The 16,296-nt window shown below is 46.9% G+C and overlaps 8 protein-coding genes across 8 annotated transcripts; 5 read left to right on the top strand and 3 right to left on the bottom strand.

Annotated features, from left to right (window-relative positions):
- Positions 1–66: 66 nt before the first annotated feature.
- Positions 67–1,541, bottom strand: FPOAC1_005650 (uncharacterized protein; the record flags this gene model as incomplete). The annotated part of the gene is made up of 2 exons (XM_044850172.1): positions 67–1,135; positions 1,189–1,541. 2 exons carry the CDS (start codon positions 1,539–1,541, stop codon positions 67–69), a joined length of 1,422 nt encoding a protein of 473 aa, XP_044708882.1.
- A 481-nt stretch (positions 1,542–2,022) lies between these two features.
- On the bottom strand, positions 2,023–2,841 carry FPOAC1_005649 (uncharacterized protein; the record flags this gene model as incomplete). The annotated part of the gene is made up of 1 exon (XM_044850171.1): positions 2,023–2,841. One exon carries the CDS (start codon positions 2,839–2,841, stop codon positions 2,023–2,025), a length of 819 nt encoding a protein of 272 aa, XP_044708881.1.
- Positions 2,842–3,804: 963 nt separating this feature from the next.
- On the top strand, positions 3,805–5,031 carry FPOAC1_005648 (uncharacterized protein; the record flags this gene model as incomplete). The annotated part of the gene is made up of 2 exons (XM_044850170.1): positions 3,805–4,086; positions 4,141–5,031. The coding sequence occupies 2 exons, from the start codon at positions 3,805–3,807 to the stop codon at positions 5,029–5,031; spliced, it is 1,173 nt and encodes a 390-aa protein (XP_044708880.1).
- Positions 5,032–5,379: 348 nt separating this feature from the next.
- On the top strand, positions 5,380–6,892 carry FPOAC1_005647 (uncharacterized protein; the record flags this gene model as incomplete). The annotated part of the gene is made up of 5 exons (XM_044850169.1): positions 5,380–5,393; positions 5,729–5,793; positions 6,158–6,330; positions 6,426–6,839; positions 6,887–6,892. The coding sequence occupies 5 exons, from the start codon at positions 5,380–5,382 to the stop codon at positions 6,890–6,892; spliced, it is 672 nt and encodes a 223-aa protein (XP_044708879.1).
- Positions 6,893–7,993: 1,101 nt separating this feature from the next.
- On the top strand, positions 7,994–9,659 carry FPOAC1_005646 (uncharacterized protein; the record flags this gene model as incomplete). Its single annotated transcript, XM_044850168.1, has 2 exons — positions 7,994–8,687; positions 8,737–9,659. The coding sequence occupies 2 exons, from the start codon at positions 7,994–7,996 to the stop codon at positions 9,657–9,659; spliced, it is 1,617 nt and encodes a 538-aa protein (XP_044708878.1).
- Positions 9,660–9,945: 286 nt separating this feature from the next.
- On the bottom strand, positions 9,946–10,716 carry FPOAC1_005645 (uncharacterized protein; the record flags this gene model as incomplete). The annotated part of the gene is made up of 1 exon (XM_044850167.1): positions 9,946–10,716. One exon carries the CDS (start codon positions 10,714–10,716, stop codon positions 9,946–9,948), a length of 771 nt encoding a protein of 256 aa, XP_044708877.1.
- Positions 10,717–11,486: 770 nt separating this feature from the next.
- On the top strand, positions 11,487–12,605 carry FPOAC1_005644 (uncharacterized protein; the record flags this gene model as incomplete). Its single annotated transcript, XM_044850166.1, has 5 exons — positions 11,487–11,593; positions 11,686–11,912; positions 11,968–12,022; positions 12,076–12,295; positions 12,360–12,605. 5 exons carry the CDS (start codon positions 11,487–11,489, stop codon positions 12,603–12,605), a joined length of 855 nt encoding a protein of 284 aa, XP_044708876.1.
- Positions 12,606–12,643: 38 nt separating this feature from the next.
- On the top strand, positions 12,644–15,266 carry FPOAC1_005643 (uncharacterized protein; the record flags this gene model as incomplete). The annotated part of the gene is made up of 3 exons (XM_044850165.1): positions 12,644–13,169; positions 13,406–13,413; positions 14,754–15,266. 3 exons carry the CDS (start codon positions 12,644–12,646, stop codon positions 15,264–15,266), a joined length of 1,047 nt encoding a protein of 348 aa, XP_044708875.1.
- Positions 15,267–16,296: the final 1,030 nt, after the last annotated feature.

Raw genomic sequence — 16,296 nt, 5'->3', positions numbered from 1 at the left:
TAAGATTTGATCGTTCCCGGTACCCAGCCTTCCTAGACGAGACAGTTGCTTGATTATTGATGTATCTTATCTTATCAAGTTCTTTTCAGTAGCTTCTGGTCTCATGTTCGAGGAAGCCTGCTGCTCCTCCTTTCGCTGACTGTCACCCAACGCCACACGTCTCCTAGCATCAATATACACCATATACTCCTCATACGTGTGAGGCAGGACCTTGAGATCCTTGGGGACCGAGAACGTATAGTTGAACTGGCCAGTAGGTTTAGCAACGCCATGTTCAACGTCGCGAACCTTGCTATCAACTCGAACATGGACACGAGTCATAGGGTTGTCATTGTCGGGGAAACCAGGCTCAGTGCCATCTTCTTCCAATAGAGGAGGATCAGTGTAGGCAACAGTCGCAGTCAAGTATAGTACACTTCCGATAGGGACGGGGTTGCGGAATGTACAGGGATCCGCGCTGATGAAGGTCGGTCTTGCATGAGCGAAACTGGCTGCGCAACAGAAGGCAAGCTCGAATGTCTGCTTCAAATGGAACCCACCAAAGATCATGACCTGATGTCGGTTACGATTCTGTGGCTGCATGATAGACGCAGTCGAAAGCTGTGTTTTTGACATGGCGATGACGTTGGGCGGTTGGCGAAGGTCGTTGTTCGGATCATGGTAGGCGAGCTGTCGAAGCCAGATTTGGTGGATCAATGCAGACTCGGCATCATTAGGCTCAGTTTGCAGAAGTGAAGCTTTAGAGGTCTCCTTCTTAGACAGTGACTTTGCTTCTCCGGCCTTGAAAATCTTCTCTTCCTCCTCGTTGGTGGGCTCGAGCTTCGGAATGTTGACGGGTTTTCGCGTGTTGGGGTCTAGTGCCACCATTGTAAAGGTACATGTGAGAAGGACGTCTTCGGGTTTACTTGGCTCACCCTCTTCTCGGGCCTTGGCGACCTTGCAAGTGATCTCAACACTACTTCGACCAGAAGCGTATGTGACTTGGCCGCTGTACTCAAGATCACATATCTCTGTGAGAGGGTGAGCTATTGTGATTCGGTCCAGGGCGGCGGTGACTGTGGTGACACCTGGGCCAGTGTGCTTGTAGACAATGATACCAGAAAGGGCATCTAGATCCATAAAGAGTGTTCCAAGTCTATCGGAGCAATCAGTATTTTTGTCGGAGCCGGTAAAGAGGCGAATTCATACCTGATGTGACCGGAAGAATTGACATATGTATCAGACAGCCAAGGGTCCTTCTTGAGAGGTAGCACGACGCGATGATAGCTGTCGCTCATCTTCCTCGGGGTCAAGTCGCGTTCTTTGGGTATGTCATCAGAATTATGAGCCGGTTTTCCTTCTTGTAATCGGTTGAAAGCTTCAATCCAAGGCATTGGCTTCCGCTGGTCAGCCAGACCCTTGAATACGCCATCAGTTCGTGACGTGGCTGTGGTATGAAAGGTGTTGGCTCTGAGACCACTCAATGCAGGACTGAGAGACCTGAGTGTATGCGGTCGTCTTAGCGACGCCATCATGCTTCTTGCTTCTCTTCCCTTAGGCATCATGAAATAATAACTTGGTGATTATGGTGATGGAATGAATGTTGTTGAGGAATTGACGATGAGTTAGTAGGTGACGCAATAGCGCGTTTGATGAAGCGGTGGAACCCGACAAGTCGCTGATAAGGACGCGATAACAGAACGAACAACAGCGGGAAGTATGAGAGACAGAATTACTGGGTCAGTTTGTGCCATATAGTAGCCCAGTCTGAGATCCTTTATTTTGGCATCCCTGAACCTAGCCGAGCTAACCTGAACTTCAACGGACGAAACCGGTTCTACAATCCAGACGCTAGGGATCTTGGAGAAAATGCGATGATAATAAAACTTGACGAACTCGTTTATTTATTTTTATTCTGACTTCAATTGAGTGATATACGTTGACTGATGATCACTTCAAATCACGAAGCTCGCACCTGATAAACCCTGAACCAGCAACCGTAACAATAGATACACAAGACTGCACCTCTCATCCGCCACAAGTTCAAATCTCCAGCCTGGAAACCTGCAGCCACTTTTTATCAGAGTCAGCAAGAGTTTTGGCTGCCATCTGAGCATAAGGAATTGCACTCTGTCCCAAAACAATCCTCAGCGGTGGGTTTTCTACCTCGGAAAGATGCTTGATGGCCTTTGCTATCTCTGACCCTTCGGACCAGGCGGACTTGTCTTCCCTAATTTTGATCATCTCACCAACAGTTTGCTGGTAAGGCTCGCTGATTATGGCAGCGCTGGTAGCAGAATCGGCCCAGTCGGTCTTGATACCACCGGGTTCGGCAACAGTGACTCTTATGCCGAAAGGAGCAACTTCTCGCGAAAGACCAGTCGAGAACCCAGCAACAGCCCATTTGGCACTTTGGTAAGCAACTATTCCAGGCGAACCAACTCGGTCACCGACGCTCGACACCTGGATAATGTGGCCAGACTTTTGTTGTCGTAGGATAGGCAACACGGCCTTTGTTACGTTGACAACACCGAAAAAGTTGACATTGACTTGGGAGTGGAATGATTCAAGGGATGTGTCTTCGACCGAAGACATTTCTGCGTAGCCTGCATTGTTGACGACCACGTCGATGCGGCCAAACTTGTCAACCGCCTCCTTGACAGCTTTGCTGGCTTCTTGAGCGTTAGCCACATCAAGAGCTATAGCGAGGACCTTGCTAGGCCCATATTTGGTAACCAGATCATGAAGTTGTGAAGGGTTGCGAGCAGTTGCCACGACCATGTCTCCAGCAGCAAGGATTTGCTCGACTAATTCACGGCCAACACCGCGAGAAGAGCCAGTGACGAACCAAACTCGGGACATGTTGAAGAATGGATGTGTAGTTGATGGTTTTATTATGGTGGGTAGTGATTCAAGTGAAGAAAAAGTCTAAGACGTTTGTGACTGATGAGATATGCTACGTAAACAAGAATTACCACTTTATATAGATACATGTTTGATTCACTGGTGTAAACAATTCAATATCTTAACTCCATATTCCCGACTTGGTAGAGAAGAAGATGACTGCCTTTCAGTTGAACCACCATTAAAGTGGCTGCTGATTAAATGCAAGAAAACGGGTCCCTGTTAACTCCGGCGGCAAAAATGCCATATCCCGCTGACGTGCATTTACATTAGGTACCACTAATCTCGCTAGGTCTTTGGCCACTGTAGCTTGGAGGGTTACAGAAGGGGTTTTCAGCTGTTGCAGGGGGCATCACTAACTGGAATGATTACCTAAGCTTTTGCTTAATTTTCACTCTGGCATTCTACATAAGCTAGGTACGTGTTGGATAACGTGACTAGCTATAGATGAAGGGATTGGCATTGTTCTGCAAATCATTTAGAGAATACAAAAAATGTCATCATAGCAATGGGCTAGTTCGTCATCACAGTAGATTGGTTATTAGCCCATGCTATTGCCAAGCCTCTTCTTCGTATACTGTCTTGAATGTGGTATTGTTCATGGTTCCGCGGTAAAAGTCTATTTAAAACGACAACATGTCGTATTAAGAGCACGAATTGACCAAGTGATATTTAGGAACTGCCGCAAGGTTACTAGTGTTGAAATGGAAGGTGGCAGGTCAACCAAAAGTCTTGGCTGTGATTACCAGGATGCGTAGTACCAGGATCAGAGCGGACATTTCAACTATAAAGGCAACTGGGAGTGATACTCCTGAGTACTAAATATGGAGATTAATGCGAAAGTCTTGTATATAAGTATGTTGCAAGTTCATCTTAGACCCTAGAGTCCTGCGTATTCCTCGTCCCAAGTTTGCTATCGAGATGTCATTCAAAAGATTTGTTCTGCTCAGTGTTGCGGCTGTAGCCGTTGCTCTCCCCACAGACAAGGGTATCGTGCCTGGCAAATTCATTGTAGCGCTCAAGCCAGAGGATGTCGATCTTGACCTCCACGCTCGATGGGTGTCCGACGTCCATGGACAGTCTCTCGCGCGTCGCGGTGTTGAGTCTGGCGGGATTGAAAAGAAATTCAATTTTCCTGGCTTCCAGGGCTACTCTGGCTTATTTGATGAGGAGACGATCCAGATCATCAAGGCCAATTCGAGTGTAAGTATACAAGCAAGTTGTGCCATTACATGGACAGAGCTGACTCGGGAATAGGTCTTATACGTGGAACCTGAACAGGTCTTTACCGTAGCCTCACCGCTTACACAGCAAAATCCTCCCTGGGGTCTCTCGGCAATTTCCAACGCCAACCCTCCATCTTCGAGTGCATCCTACCACTATGACTCGACAGCCGGTGCAGGAACGTTTGCCTATGTATTGGACAGTGGTATCTACCTTCAGCACCAGGAGTTCCAAGGTCGCGCTGTCTTTGGAGCTGACACTTCAGGTGTGACTACGGAGAAGAAGCACGGTACTCTTGTGGCAGCCATCATCAACGGCGCTACATACGGAGTTGCCAAAAAGGCCACTGTCGTAGATGTGCAGGTTTTAGGCGATGAAACTGGAGCCACTAGTGGTATCCTGGCTGGTATTAGCTGGACGGTAAACGATGTTGTGGCTAAGAAGCGTGTTGGAAAATCCGTCATCAACATGAGCTTGTCGGGTGCATCCTCAACTGCCCTAAACGATGCGGTGCAGAAAGCTATCGACGCTGGTATAACCGTTGTCGTAGCCGCTGGAAACTCAAATCAGGATGCCTCAACACAGAGTCCTGCGAACCAACCCAATGCCATCACAGTGGCGGCCAGCAATAAGAAATACCAGCGATGGACTCATTCCAACTGGGGTTCGGTTTGCGATATCTTTGCCCCGGGTGAAGAAATCATATCCGCTTCTTCCGCTTCTGTCTCGGCATCGCGCACATCAAGCGGCACATCAGAGGCTGCTCCTTATGTTGCGGGTGTCGTTGCTTACCTTTTGGGTTTGGAGGGATCCCGTACACCGGCTCAGATTCGGGCTCGGCTTCTGGAGCTGGCAATTAAAGACAAGATTTCAGATACCAAGTCGGTCCCAAATCTATTGCTATACAATGGAAACGGCAAATGATGAGTTTGCGTTCATCTAGTGTATGCTTAAGATGATTGAGCCCAAGGACTCACATCCCAATCATCACTTAACTCCGTAACTTGGCGGGGATAAGCGGAGATAGGGAGAGGTAACTTCAATCGACAACAAATTTTATGTATTATATATCTCTTTAAGACCTTCTATATCATGACTCAACTTACCTATCTTTGCATCTGATAATAAAATGCCATAGCTTCATGTTCCGTTTGCCATGATGCTTGAATCTTGAGATCAGGTTATTGTACTAGTAGAAGCAGGTTAGACAGAGCAAGGCATGGATTATGTTAGCAGCAGTTCACCATGTGGTTGCTCATAGCTCCAAGACCAATGAAGCCGGCTGGGTAAGTCTTGACCATAAAGTCATCCTTAGACTCTACTTGTTCCATCTTAGCTGGGATGATCGGCTTCCTTCAAGACCGGCCTGATTGGTATGTTAGTATAATAAAAAAAGGTTTTGTGTAAGTCCTACTTCATTACTTACTTTTAATGTCAATTGGACGCATCTGTAACTTAGTATTGCCACAGTTATTGTTTGTGCTTGGTCTTGTCACAAACTACAGTCAGCAGACTGCTTACTTGATAGTCCACACGTTAACATTCTTTCCATGCGGCATTTCTTTCCGTCATGCACTCAACAGTATTGGACTAAGCCGTATGCTAACCCAAACAATTCAAGCACCCAAACCATCGAGACTCTTGCTATTGGGGCCATGGCGCCAATCCAATCAATCGTAGACCCAGGTATGATTATTGCAGCGCATCCAACAGGTCCTGCAGAGGCTGACGATAAGATGTAGGGCTGCAGGATTTCTATGATTTGACACCGCCTAGAAGACTAGGTATTATAGTTCCGCCTGTGATTTCGTTTCGACAAGGCTTACAGATTGTTGTTCAGGTCGAGGAAGACACGCGATTGTGGTGGAGTGTCGCAGCCGAAACGGTCAAGTGTACGCGATGAAGCTGTTCAAAGACGACAGTCGTGACAGGATAGCCCGTGAGATCGAAATCCTGCGATATTTGAGATCTGGACCAAACATGATACAGATTGTGGATGTTGTACAAGGAGAAGAGGTTTGTTTGTTAATGTACTCTTGCTAAACTATAGCTAAGCTCATGGGCTTCCAGGGAGCCGACATCGGTATAGTTCTCGAGTATATCGAAAACATAGACTATCGGACTCTCTACCCTCGATTTACTCATTCAGACATTCGCTACTACACAAAGGAACTTCTAAAAGCATTGGAATTTGCACACGATTTGGGCGTAATGCATCGCGATGTGAGACCCCTCAACGTGGTCATCGACCATCGCAGAAGAAAGGTGATACTTCCCTTTCAAAAGGTACATGGCACATTTCTAACTAGAAACCATAGCTTCGACTCATAGGATGGAGCTCGGCCGAGTTCTACCAGCCTGGGGGCGAGTATGACTGCTGCGTAGGCCTCAACAAGCCACCTGAAATACTTTTGAGTCACGAGAGATACGATTGCAGCGTGGATATGTGGTGTCTGGGTAATATGCTAGCTTCAATGATTTTCAAGAAAGATCCCTTTTTTCACGGCCACAGCCTCCTCGACCAGTTGGTCAAAATTTCGAAGGTTCTTGGAACAGAGAAGCTCTATCGTTTGGCTGAACAGCTCGACATTGTGATAGAACAGGAAGAATATGAAGCTCTTGGACATCGCGAAGAGAAGTCTTGGGTCAGTTTTGTGGATAGTGGTAACGAGCATTTAGCAACAAGGGAAGGCATGGATCTTGTCGACCGGCTGCTGCGATTCGACCCAAGGGTGAGGAGAAATGATCACTTTTTTCATTTGACTTGGCTAACTTGAAGGAATAGGAACGTATTACGGCTAGGGAAGCCCTCCAAAACTGCTACTGCGGTCGTCTGACTTAATTGTCTTGTTGGTCTTTTATGGAGGCTATGGTGTGATAATGGGAAAGGCCCTCAGAAAAGACTAATAATCACAACCACGCAAGATGCAAACGCCATCTTCTATTGAAGGGAGATTTGTTAGGACCCATGACTCATGATTTGACAAGTGTCAATCTGTCAATCATAGATGACTACGTCCAGACCGGACTGCAGTTCAAAGCTCCAGACGAGTATAGGGACGCGTATTATTTAATATGTAGCATGCTTATTACCGCAAGGCTTACCTCAATGACGTATGCTCTAATTCTTTTGATCGAACACCTCTTCCGATGGCGGTCACGGCTTTCCGATATCACAAGTCTATTGGTGGATGCATGTGGATGATCAAACGGGTGTACCCAAGGAACTCTTGCTTCAGAACCAGAACAAGTTCCTCAATTCAAACGCCACAAAAGAAGCTCTTCTTTCTCCTGTCAAGACTCCTAAGCCATCTTGTAGAACACCGTCATCGACTTACTTCTGCTTTACAGTTTGTCGGCAGAGAGTGTCCAACATAATGACAACCAAGGCCTGTCTCTTAAAACTTGGCTATCTGGATAGCTCGGGACATTATCGTGTTCGGAACGAGTACGATGCATCCAATTTATGTAGTTATTTTGTATTCAAATTCGGATCAGGATTCTAGTGTCAAAGAGTAACCAGCACGTCAGGTATTGTACCTGTAAGCCAGTGTTTCTTACTGGATGAGACTCTCTAGTTCAGGTCGACATGACTAACTAATGGCCTTTTACTGCAGGCTAAGGGAGCAACGGGACTTATTGTTCCTCCGATGATCTAAAAATGTCATAACATATTGATATGAATCTCGGAGAATCTCACAAAGTTTGCTTGACGCTAATGCAGTCCGCCCCCATGCACGAGATCTTGCAATAGACAAGTATCCTATACTGACGTCAATATGATTGTCGTTAACCGACAATGGCAATGCATCACGCGACAAGAGTCTAGACTTTGATAGTGAGTAAAATCTAGCATAATAAGTCTTGGTAACGCTTTTTCTCTGAGATGTCGAGTAAGTGTGTTTTCCCAGAAGGTCACATCTTGTTCACCAGTACCATGTGGTCCTTGGTCCAACGTCGGCAAATATCTAATCAGATAAGATCAGAACACCGACTTGATCTAAGCTCCGTTGAGAGACGGAAGACCTCCCAATCTCGTAACAGCTTGCCGCTCAGCAGCGATGAGCAAGCCAGTCGACAGGTTTCACCTAACGACGATGACTTTCAAGTTCAGAGCATAGGCAACGATGATCCACTCGACCCCAAGAACTGGCCCGTTGAAACAAGGGCGCGATGCATCTTCATCATATGTCTCTTGGTCTTCACGCAATGTTGGTCCGGGGCCGCTGACTCCATCGGAAATGCCATGGCAAGCGAAGAGTTACATGTCAGCCAAATCGCTGAGAACGTTTCCACAGCCGTCTTTCTCTTCGGTGTCGGAACTGGTGCTCTCTTTGCAGGTCCGCTATCACAAGCTGTTGGAAGAAACCCCACCTACCTCGTCTCTACAGCGACCTACCTTTTCTTTGTACTTGGATCGGCTATGACGCCCACGTTTGGGGGACAAGTGGTGTGTCGATACTTTGTCGGTTTGTCAGCCAGCGCTACCCTTACGATCAATGGTGCAAGCGTGAATGACCAATTTCGACCTGTCAAGAAAGCTCTCGTATTTCCAATAGTCGCCTGGGCCAACATTGCAGGTCAGTTCATCTGATCATCCTTTTCTATTTCATTCCCTAACTCTCAAAGCCCCTGTTATTGCCCCTACTGCAAGCGGTTGGATAGTTCAAAACGAACATCTAGGATGGCGATGGACCAATTGGGTCACCCTGATCATGTCTGGGGCTTCTTTTCTTATTGCCTTGCTCTTTCTTCCAGAAACATACTTTCCTCTGCTACTAGCATGGAAAGCGAAAGAGCTACGTCGTGTGACCGGGGATCAGCGATACATCTCCGATCATGAGAAAAAGCCATCGTTCTGGAAACAACTTAGAAAAACTCTCCCACTTCCAGCAACATTTTTCCGTAACGAACCAGTTATCATTGTCCTTGGCCTCTATCTTGTCTTTCTTTACATCCTACTCTTCAGCTTCCTGTCCGGTTTCGACTACATCTTCAAGCGCACATACTCTCTCACACCAGGTTACCAAGGCTCCTGCTTTGCCGCCATTGCTGCCGGAGCAACCATCTTCATATTTTTCACTCCCTTATTATACAAGTGTTCACGAAAGCACACTGAACACGTCCGAGGGGCCTTTGTGAAACCCGAGTTTAGACTATGGCCTGCGATCGTTACAGCACCGTTTCTTCCCGTCTCCCTTTTCTGGTTGGGCTGGACAAACAACAGCAGTATTTCCATATGGAGTGGTCTCTGTGCCTGCTTTGTATTTGGCATTGTGCTTATGGCTATATACATCAGCATCTATGAGTACATCACCGATAGCTATGGGGAGCATTCCGCCATTGCACTTGCAAGCATCACCATGTCAAGATATATCATCGCTGGTGGCATGGTCATGGCTGCTAGACCCATGTACGAGAATATCGGAGTCCACTGGACAATGACGCTCCTGGGTTGCGTTGCGTTATTGTTGACGCCGGCACCACTTCTGTTTTGGAAATATGGAGCGAAGTTGAGGGAAAGGAGTCCATATGTAACTTCCGATATCTGATTTCCTGTCATGGTTTTGTTTGGATTAAGACTCATTCTATTTTTGTAGGCTACAATATTTCGATTTTGTAAATTCTTTTACTGCATGGCACTTGAGATTTCATTGCCAGTTGCCGTCTTTCTGCGTCACCTCTAATTCGCGTTGCCACTTGGAGCATTGTTCTCGTATATTAGACAAGACCTTTTTTGTTCATTTCAACCTCTAGTATATAGCTCTAACTCATGATGTTGTTCTTATAATATTGTTACATCAGTCCTCCATACTGCTGCATACAATTCTCGCCAGCTTAAGCATTGGCAAACGCTGCAAGCGCGTCCTCCAGAAACTTGACAGTATCGTCGGGCTTACTCAACATTGGAGAATGGCTGCTCGCAATCTCACGCACAACCAGATCGGCGCCAGCTTCTTTCGCAGACTGTGCAAACATCTGCTGTGTCTCAAGCGAAAAGTTTTTGTCCTCTGCGGTCATAATATACCATACAGGCACATCTTTCCATCCCTCATACGAGACTTCGTATCCGTCAGTTACAGACGTCAGCGCCTGATCGGTGAGCTTTCCCACCCAGTACTTTGCGTCCTCCTCAGGCATATCGTGGAAGAACATTTCAGCTGGATCGAGTTGAAGAGGCATGGTATTGTTTTCATAGTCGGTAGCCCACAGTGGCGGAGGCTTGCCACCCATAGCATCCAGAAAGGATATTCCAGCAGCGACAAAACCCGTTCCAATCAAGAAAAGGCCAATAATATGACCATTTCCCTTGTTTTCTTCTGCGTTCTTCCGCGATAGACCCTTGATGGCACTGGCACCCACAGCGCCGCCGTAGGAATGGGCTACGATAACAACATCCTGGTCTTGAGCAGTCTCTTCCATAATAGCCTCGCGAACGGCTTTAACGTCGGTGGAGAAGTTGACCGAGGGGTTTGTTGATTGTGTGGTAGGGAGTGTGACAGGTATGCATTTATAGTCTTGAGCTTCCAAGGCTGATGTTACTTTGCCCCAGTATTCTGGGGTATGCCATGCTCCGGGAACAAAGACGAGGGAGGGCTTGTGTGTCATGGCTTTGATGTGGCTAGTCGTTGAAGAGAGTAGATGAGGATGGAGTGATACATTATCCAGATATGTTGTCACAAGTCAAGGATATATATATCTATCTATATGGAATTTCGGACTTCGGAATTATTCTCGTTCATTCCATTGAGAAAACCTTGGCTGCGGACTTCGGGATAAATATTGGCAATGACTCTTCCAAAATTGCCTCGTTATTGATCGGCTTCTCAATGCTTACTGGCTTCATACCTGGACAATCCCACTTGGTCGTCAGAAGTCGGGACGATTAAAATAAGATTTACATTCGACATGCATTACAAGAGCACATGATGACTGAAGACTCATGAAAGACATAACATGATTGGCTATAGCAGCGGAGTTTAGTTTTTTATCAGCTCGTCTACGCGTCTCGAACTGGTTTAGTTTCGATCGCTAGCCTTCAAGTCGGCTGATAACCATTCCTGTCCCTGACGAAAGACTTTGGCTCCGTTAGCGTGAACCCGACTGAACGGCTGACTGATAGTAGACTATCTGTCTTAGGTACAGATCAGCATGCATCCTGTTAGCGTGGTATTTGGTCTGCCAAGATCCCAGCAGACTCCAACAGCCAGTGTGTATCAGCAAACAATGACTCCCGTTAGTTGTCTCCAAAACTCATCAAAGCCTCAATCTTTACTTGACTAAATTTCCTTTTGAATCCCGCAAGCCCCTCAGAGATCGCCGATTACTTCATCTGCCGTTGTGAGTTGCATTCGAGCGACTAAAAAAAGTCTTTCGACATGAGTACCACAGCTACAAGGACTCGACGACCCCACACGCGTAGCAAGACAGGGTGTCTGACATGTCGAAAGCGCCGTGTGCGCTGTGATGGCGGGAAACCCATGTGGTAAGTCGGACTTTGATTTCCTGATTCGACTATTTAGTCGAGGAACACTGCACATAATGCTTCATCTCTGGTTGGCTAATACTGTTGAGCAGTACCCGTTGTACCAGTGCGGGACGCGATTGTGAGTTCGGGGACGCTGAGTTACCGCTCCGCGATCGAAAAGCTGTATTCCTACCCGGAGAGCAGGCACCTTGGGTGGTCAGCTCTAGCAGTCCATCCGCGACACTAGTCGTCGACTCACCTTTTGCTAAATCGGTTGAGCCCTTTGATTGCTTGGGTCTTGACATGTCCTTGCGTTCAAGAGAGCTGCTCCATTATTGTAAGTTCGGGTCATGTTGCACTTCAACAATACCACCACTAATACATACACTTAGTCCACCACAGCCACGACAGCTCTGATTTGATCTTGACAAAAGCCTCAAGAAATAGGTATGTACCTCCGCCTGCAAATTGTAGCCAAATCTCACCAGTCTGGTGTACAGCTTTGCATCTATTGCTCAACATCCCGATGCCCTCCGCGACACTCTTCTCGTGGCAGGTTTGCACTATGCATGGACTGTCGGTGACCTTCAGACGTACAAGACGACGTTCCTCTTCCATAAGGTGTCGACGATCGGCATCTTGAACAGATGGTTGCAGAATATTCAGCAGCCGGGGTTGATGACCTTCATCAGACATGTATCAATTCTTTGTTTCATCGAGGTACGACTTCCCTTTCTTACAATTCTTGGGGGACCTCGGTATGCTGACTTGAGACTAACCAAAGGCCTCGTATGGAAACGTTGGTGATACCGAAGCTCACATCAACGGATTGACCGACGCGGTGAATCTACTCAGTCCCCTAGATGATGACTTTGGGAACAGAACCGGCCTCGAAGAAGAACTCGCTAACAGGTATCTTCTACTGTATGTCTTATCCAAGGTACTCTTCTATCTGTTCTCAACTAATTGGTCAGTACGCACTACGCCTACAAAGGCTTTCAAGCTCGAATACTGGGCAGCGATTCCTTGAAGACCATATTCCGTCAGAACAATGCCGCCGAATTTTCAATGTTTGTGTCGCTCATTTATCGTTGGAAGACGCAAAATGTTGGGCATCTCGAAATGCGTCTCAACGCCATGAAACTGTTGCCGTTCTTTTTTGCGATCCTTCCTTCTTCTACCCATTTCCACAACATTGATGCATCGCCATTGATTGAGCATCTGAAGCATGTGACCATGTCGACACAGACTGCTAATGAAGATCGTTACAAGTGCGATCCGAGCTGGGAGTGGGTCGAGGGTTCAGAGTCGCGATTGCTTTGTGCCATTATCGGCTCACACTTTTCATCTCTGTTTGAGGACGACATGTCCTCGTCTTCGGGCAATATCAAGTACAGTATCTCGTGGTCTGGAATGTGTGCCGCGTCGAGCTTGTACATGCATAGTGTCCTGAAACTTTGGGATGGCGGCCAAGCCATGGACTCCAGTCTGTTGCGGCGGTTTCTCTGTATAATGAAGAAGGATCTTGACGACACTATAAGTGACCTGAGATCAGACGATACTTCCGACTTTTGGTTCTGGAGAGCGTTTCTTGGTATGTACAGCATCGCGAAACACCAAGCTCAATCGTACGGACCAAAATTGGGTGATCTCGCTGATCAATATCATGGTTTTGTGGAGACATGGAAAGATGTTACAGGGCTAAGGCTCTGGGAAGACGTTCATCAACGCTTGATCTCGATAGCATGGCCTGATCGTCAGGGTCATGAGATGGAGCAGAGCGTGTGGGGAAGAGCAATCCAGTATAAACCATCTGATCCATGGTTCTAGAACACGGAGTAAGAAGCGGATATAACATGTATGATTTGTTGTAACGAAACTCAACTCTTGGATGGGGAATAAGTACTTGACGAGTTCCATTAGTCAGTATAGTCGTATACTACACAGACGTCTAAATCTTTAACATGACAGCTATGTTCAGATTAGGAAAAGTTATCAGCTTATCTCTTGACAGGAACTGTCGGTATCAAACTCGCTATCGTACAATTGCTCTTCGTATCTGTGAGCCCCTGCTCGGTTAAGCTCATCCCGTGGCCTTGCTTATGTTGCAAAGTGCCAAGCTGTCTGTCTGTACTCCGTACTGTTATCACACCGGAAATAACCAATTAGAAAATTCTACTGTGAACTTGTCAGGACAAGGGCTCGTAAGATTTTGATTTTCAAGCTCAACAGCCAATGACATCTCACCGGACCGGATCCGCGATGTGGACGATGTCCCACTATTCGGAGCTGTTGCTCCATCCCCTTGTTCACGCACTCAACTGGGGCGACCCTACACCATGTCAACTCGTGAGAATAATCACGACAGTCAGTCAATTTGAATGCTTATATGAACCATGTATACATACTGACTAACTCTAGTCTATCAATTTTGAGTTAATGCTTCATTTCTAGAAACAGCCACGTTGGACATCATTGTGCTCTTCAACTTGTTCAAGTCATTGAGTGTCACCGGGAGCGTCGCCAAAGGAGCTCTTCAACTCACTCAACTTGTCAGTCCATCTCTATTCATGCTTGTTGAATGTATCTGTTTCATAATGAGCAGACCATGGTATCATGGGGGTTTGGGGACTGACATAAGCAGGACGTAGATTTCACATCACAAGCAAATCACCCACCAGTCATCGCCGCTCCACATTCTGTGTGTTCCTAAATCAAGCTGGAGGCTCTTCCTTTGACTCTGCAAAAGAGTTTCCACTATAAAGAGATTGTACAGTACATATTTCAGGGTCCAAAACATTCACCATCTTCCGGGGATAAAACTTGCAACTGCGTCATTTTGCTTGGAGCAGCGGAGTGCGGGTCGCAATAATAAGGGGTCCAGGGTCTTTCCACTCTGCAGACAGGTTTACATCATACCTATGTCATTACGGACGGGGCTTTCTAGAAGATTCAGAAAGGATCCGATTCTCAAAAAGTCAGGCGATTGTTGCGATCGATGAATCTATGACCTTTTTCCCTCCTGGAAGAGCCCAGATCAATGCGCAGACAAGATGAACAAGAACAAGCCCAGAAGCCACCAGAATTATTTCATCATAACAAGATCTGCGACCCAGCAGGACGTGGGTAGTCTCTTGATTCATGTCAGTCATATAACTACATACTCACGTGATAACAGGATCAGCACAGCCATCAAGACCCTGAACAGTTTGGCGAGCCACTTTACGATGTCCCGCTATTTCAGACAAACGCCATCTCATCCAACCTGATTGCAAAGCCAGACAGCCGAAACACATATGGCGTACAACTTCATTTCGAACCACGTACACAAAGGCCTTCTCCAAACCCACCCAGACTGCACACTGAACGGCGTCGTCAAAGTCTGAAGAGGAATCATGTTAGCCGCTCGTGCTTTAGTGAGGAATCCGCCTCTGGACGGGAGACCGTGTACTCGCGGCATGCGAAATCAGAGCCAGCCAAAGCCTCTGGGTCATGCCGGTCATGCACATTTTGCAACGAGACAGATACTCCCAGGTGGCGCCAGGGACCTGAGGGACGTCGGACCCTCTGCAACGTCTGCGGTTTGATCTATGCCAAGAGGCAGTCTAGAGGTAAATCACTGATTGTTCCCAGAGGACATAGTCGTGGTACCCGTGACACTGTCTCCGAAGACTCTTCACGACAATCATAACTTGAATTTCAATGGCTGTTCAAGTTGAGCAAGCTGTAGCTATTGGTCAATCAGAAAACAACTGCCCGCACCAATTCTGAACTATTGAGGTGGATATATAGTCCAGCGCGTGCTGATCTTGAGTCATGATCTTACATGAAGGTGTCGGGACGGAGTCTTTTTCTTCACATTTTGCAGCGTTACAGGATTATGGCGTCAGACGAATATTTGCGGCGTAATTGAGTTTGGAGACCAAACAACACATGAGGAGTTCTCAGCATTAGGATCCATGAAATGGTTCACTTGGAATATTGAACATCATTAGAATTACTTTGTAATTTCCCAATGATGATTCAGCTGCAAACCTCTAGGTTTTCGATCTATATACTACGATGGGTCTCTTATTCCTTCTACCGCCAATTGTGACAACAACGGTCCTCAGCAACTATCTGGCGTTGTTGATCTGCACTTACAAAAGTCTTGATCCAAAGAAGCTTTTCAGGCTATCATGGTCTGAAACAACGGATGTAGTCCGCGGTGGAGATGAACCAAAAGCTTTGACCGGTTGAACTAGAGGAACGATGTGGGCGAATTGACGTTGCCATATCCGTACAGGCACAACAAAGCTAGCAAACACCAGTCCAGCGCTTTGGGAAGCTAATTAGGTAACTTTGGCGGCGGTACTTTGTACTGTACCCTTCATGGTTACTGTGTTGGCTACGGTACAGCCAGTGGCTGGGTGCCATGGCTCAACCCCTCATCAACTGGCAATAAGCAAGTCGTTTAAATGCCGAGTCGGCATGAAGGCTTGGCCACACAGTGTCACATATTGTTGGGCAATGGGAGCAAATAATAAGAAGGTCGCACAGTTCTGAGAAAGTCATGGGTTCCATTTCTGTCTTCCATCAGCCCGAGAGGGTGAAAAACACTGTGTTGCACATGGAGAATCTTGGCCTTGGACACTTGTACCAATGGGCAACCAGCCCTGTGAAGGGCGTGGGGAGTCGTGGCTTACGCGTCGGTACATTGTAATGATGGCTGCAGTGGTCAG

The sequence above is a fragment of the Fusarium poae genome, chromosome 2 (genome assembly GCF_019609905.1).
Source record: "Fusarium poae strain DAOMC 252244 chromosome 2, whole genome shotgun sequence".
In the NCBI taxonomy this organism is placed as follows: Eukaryota; Fungi; Ascomycota; class Sordariomycetes; order Hypocreales; family Nectriaceae; genus Fusarium; species Fusarium poae.
Note: the sequence above shows the minus strand (reverse complement) of the source record. Positions and strands in the feature narration are given on the sequence as shown.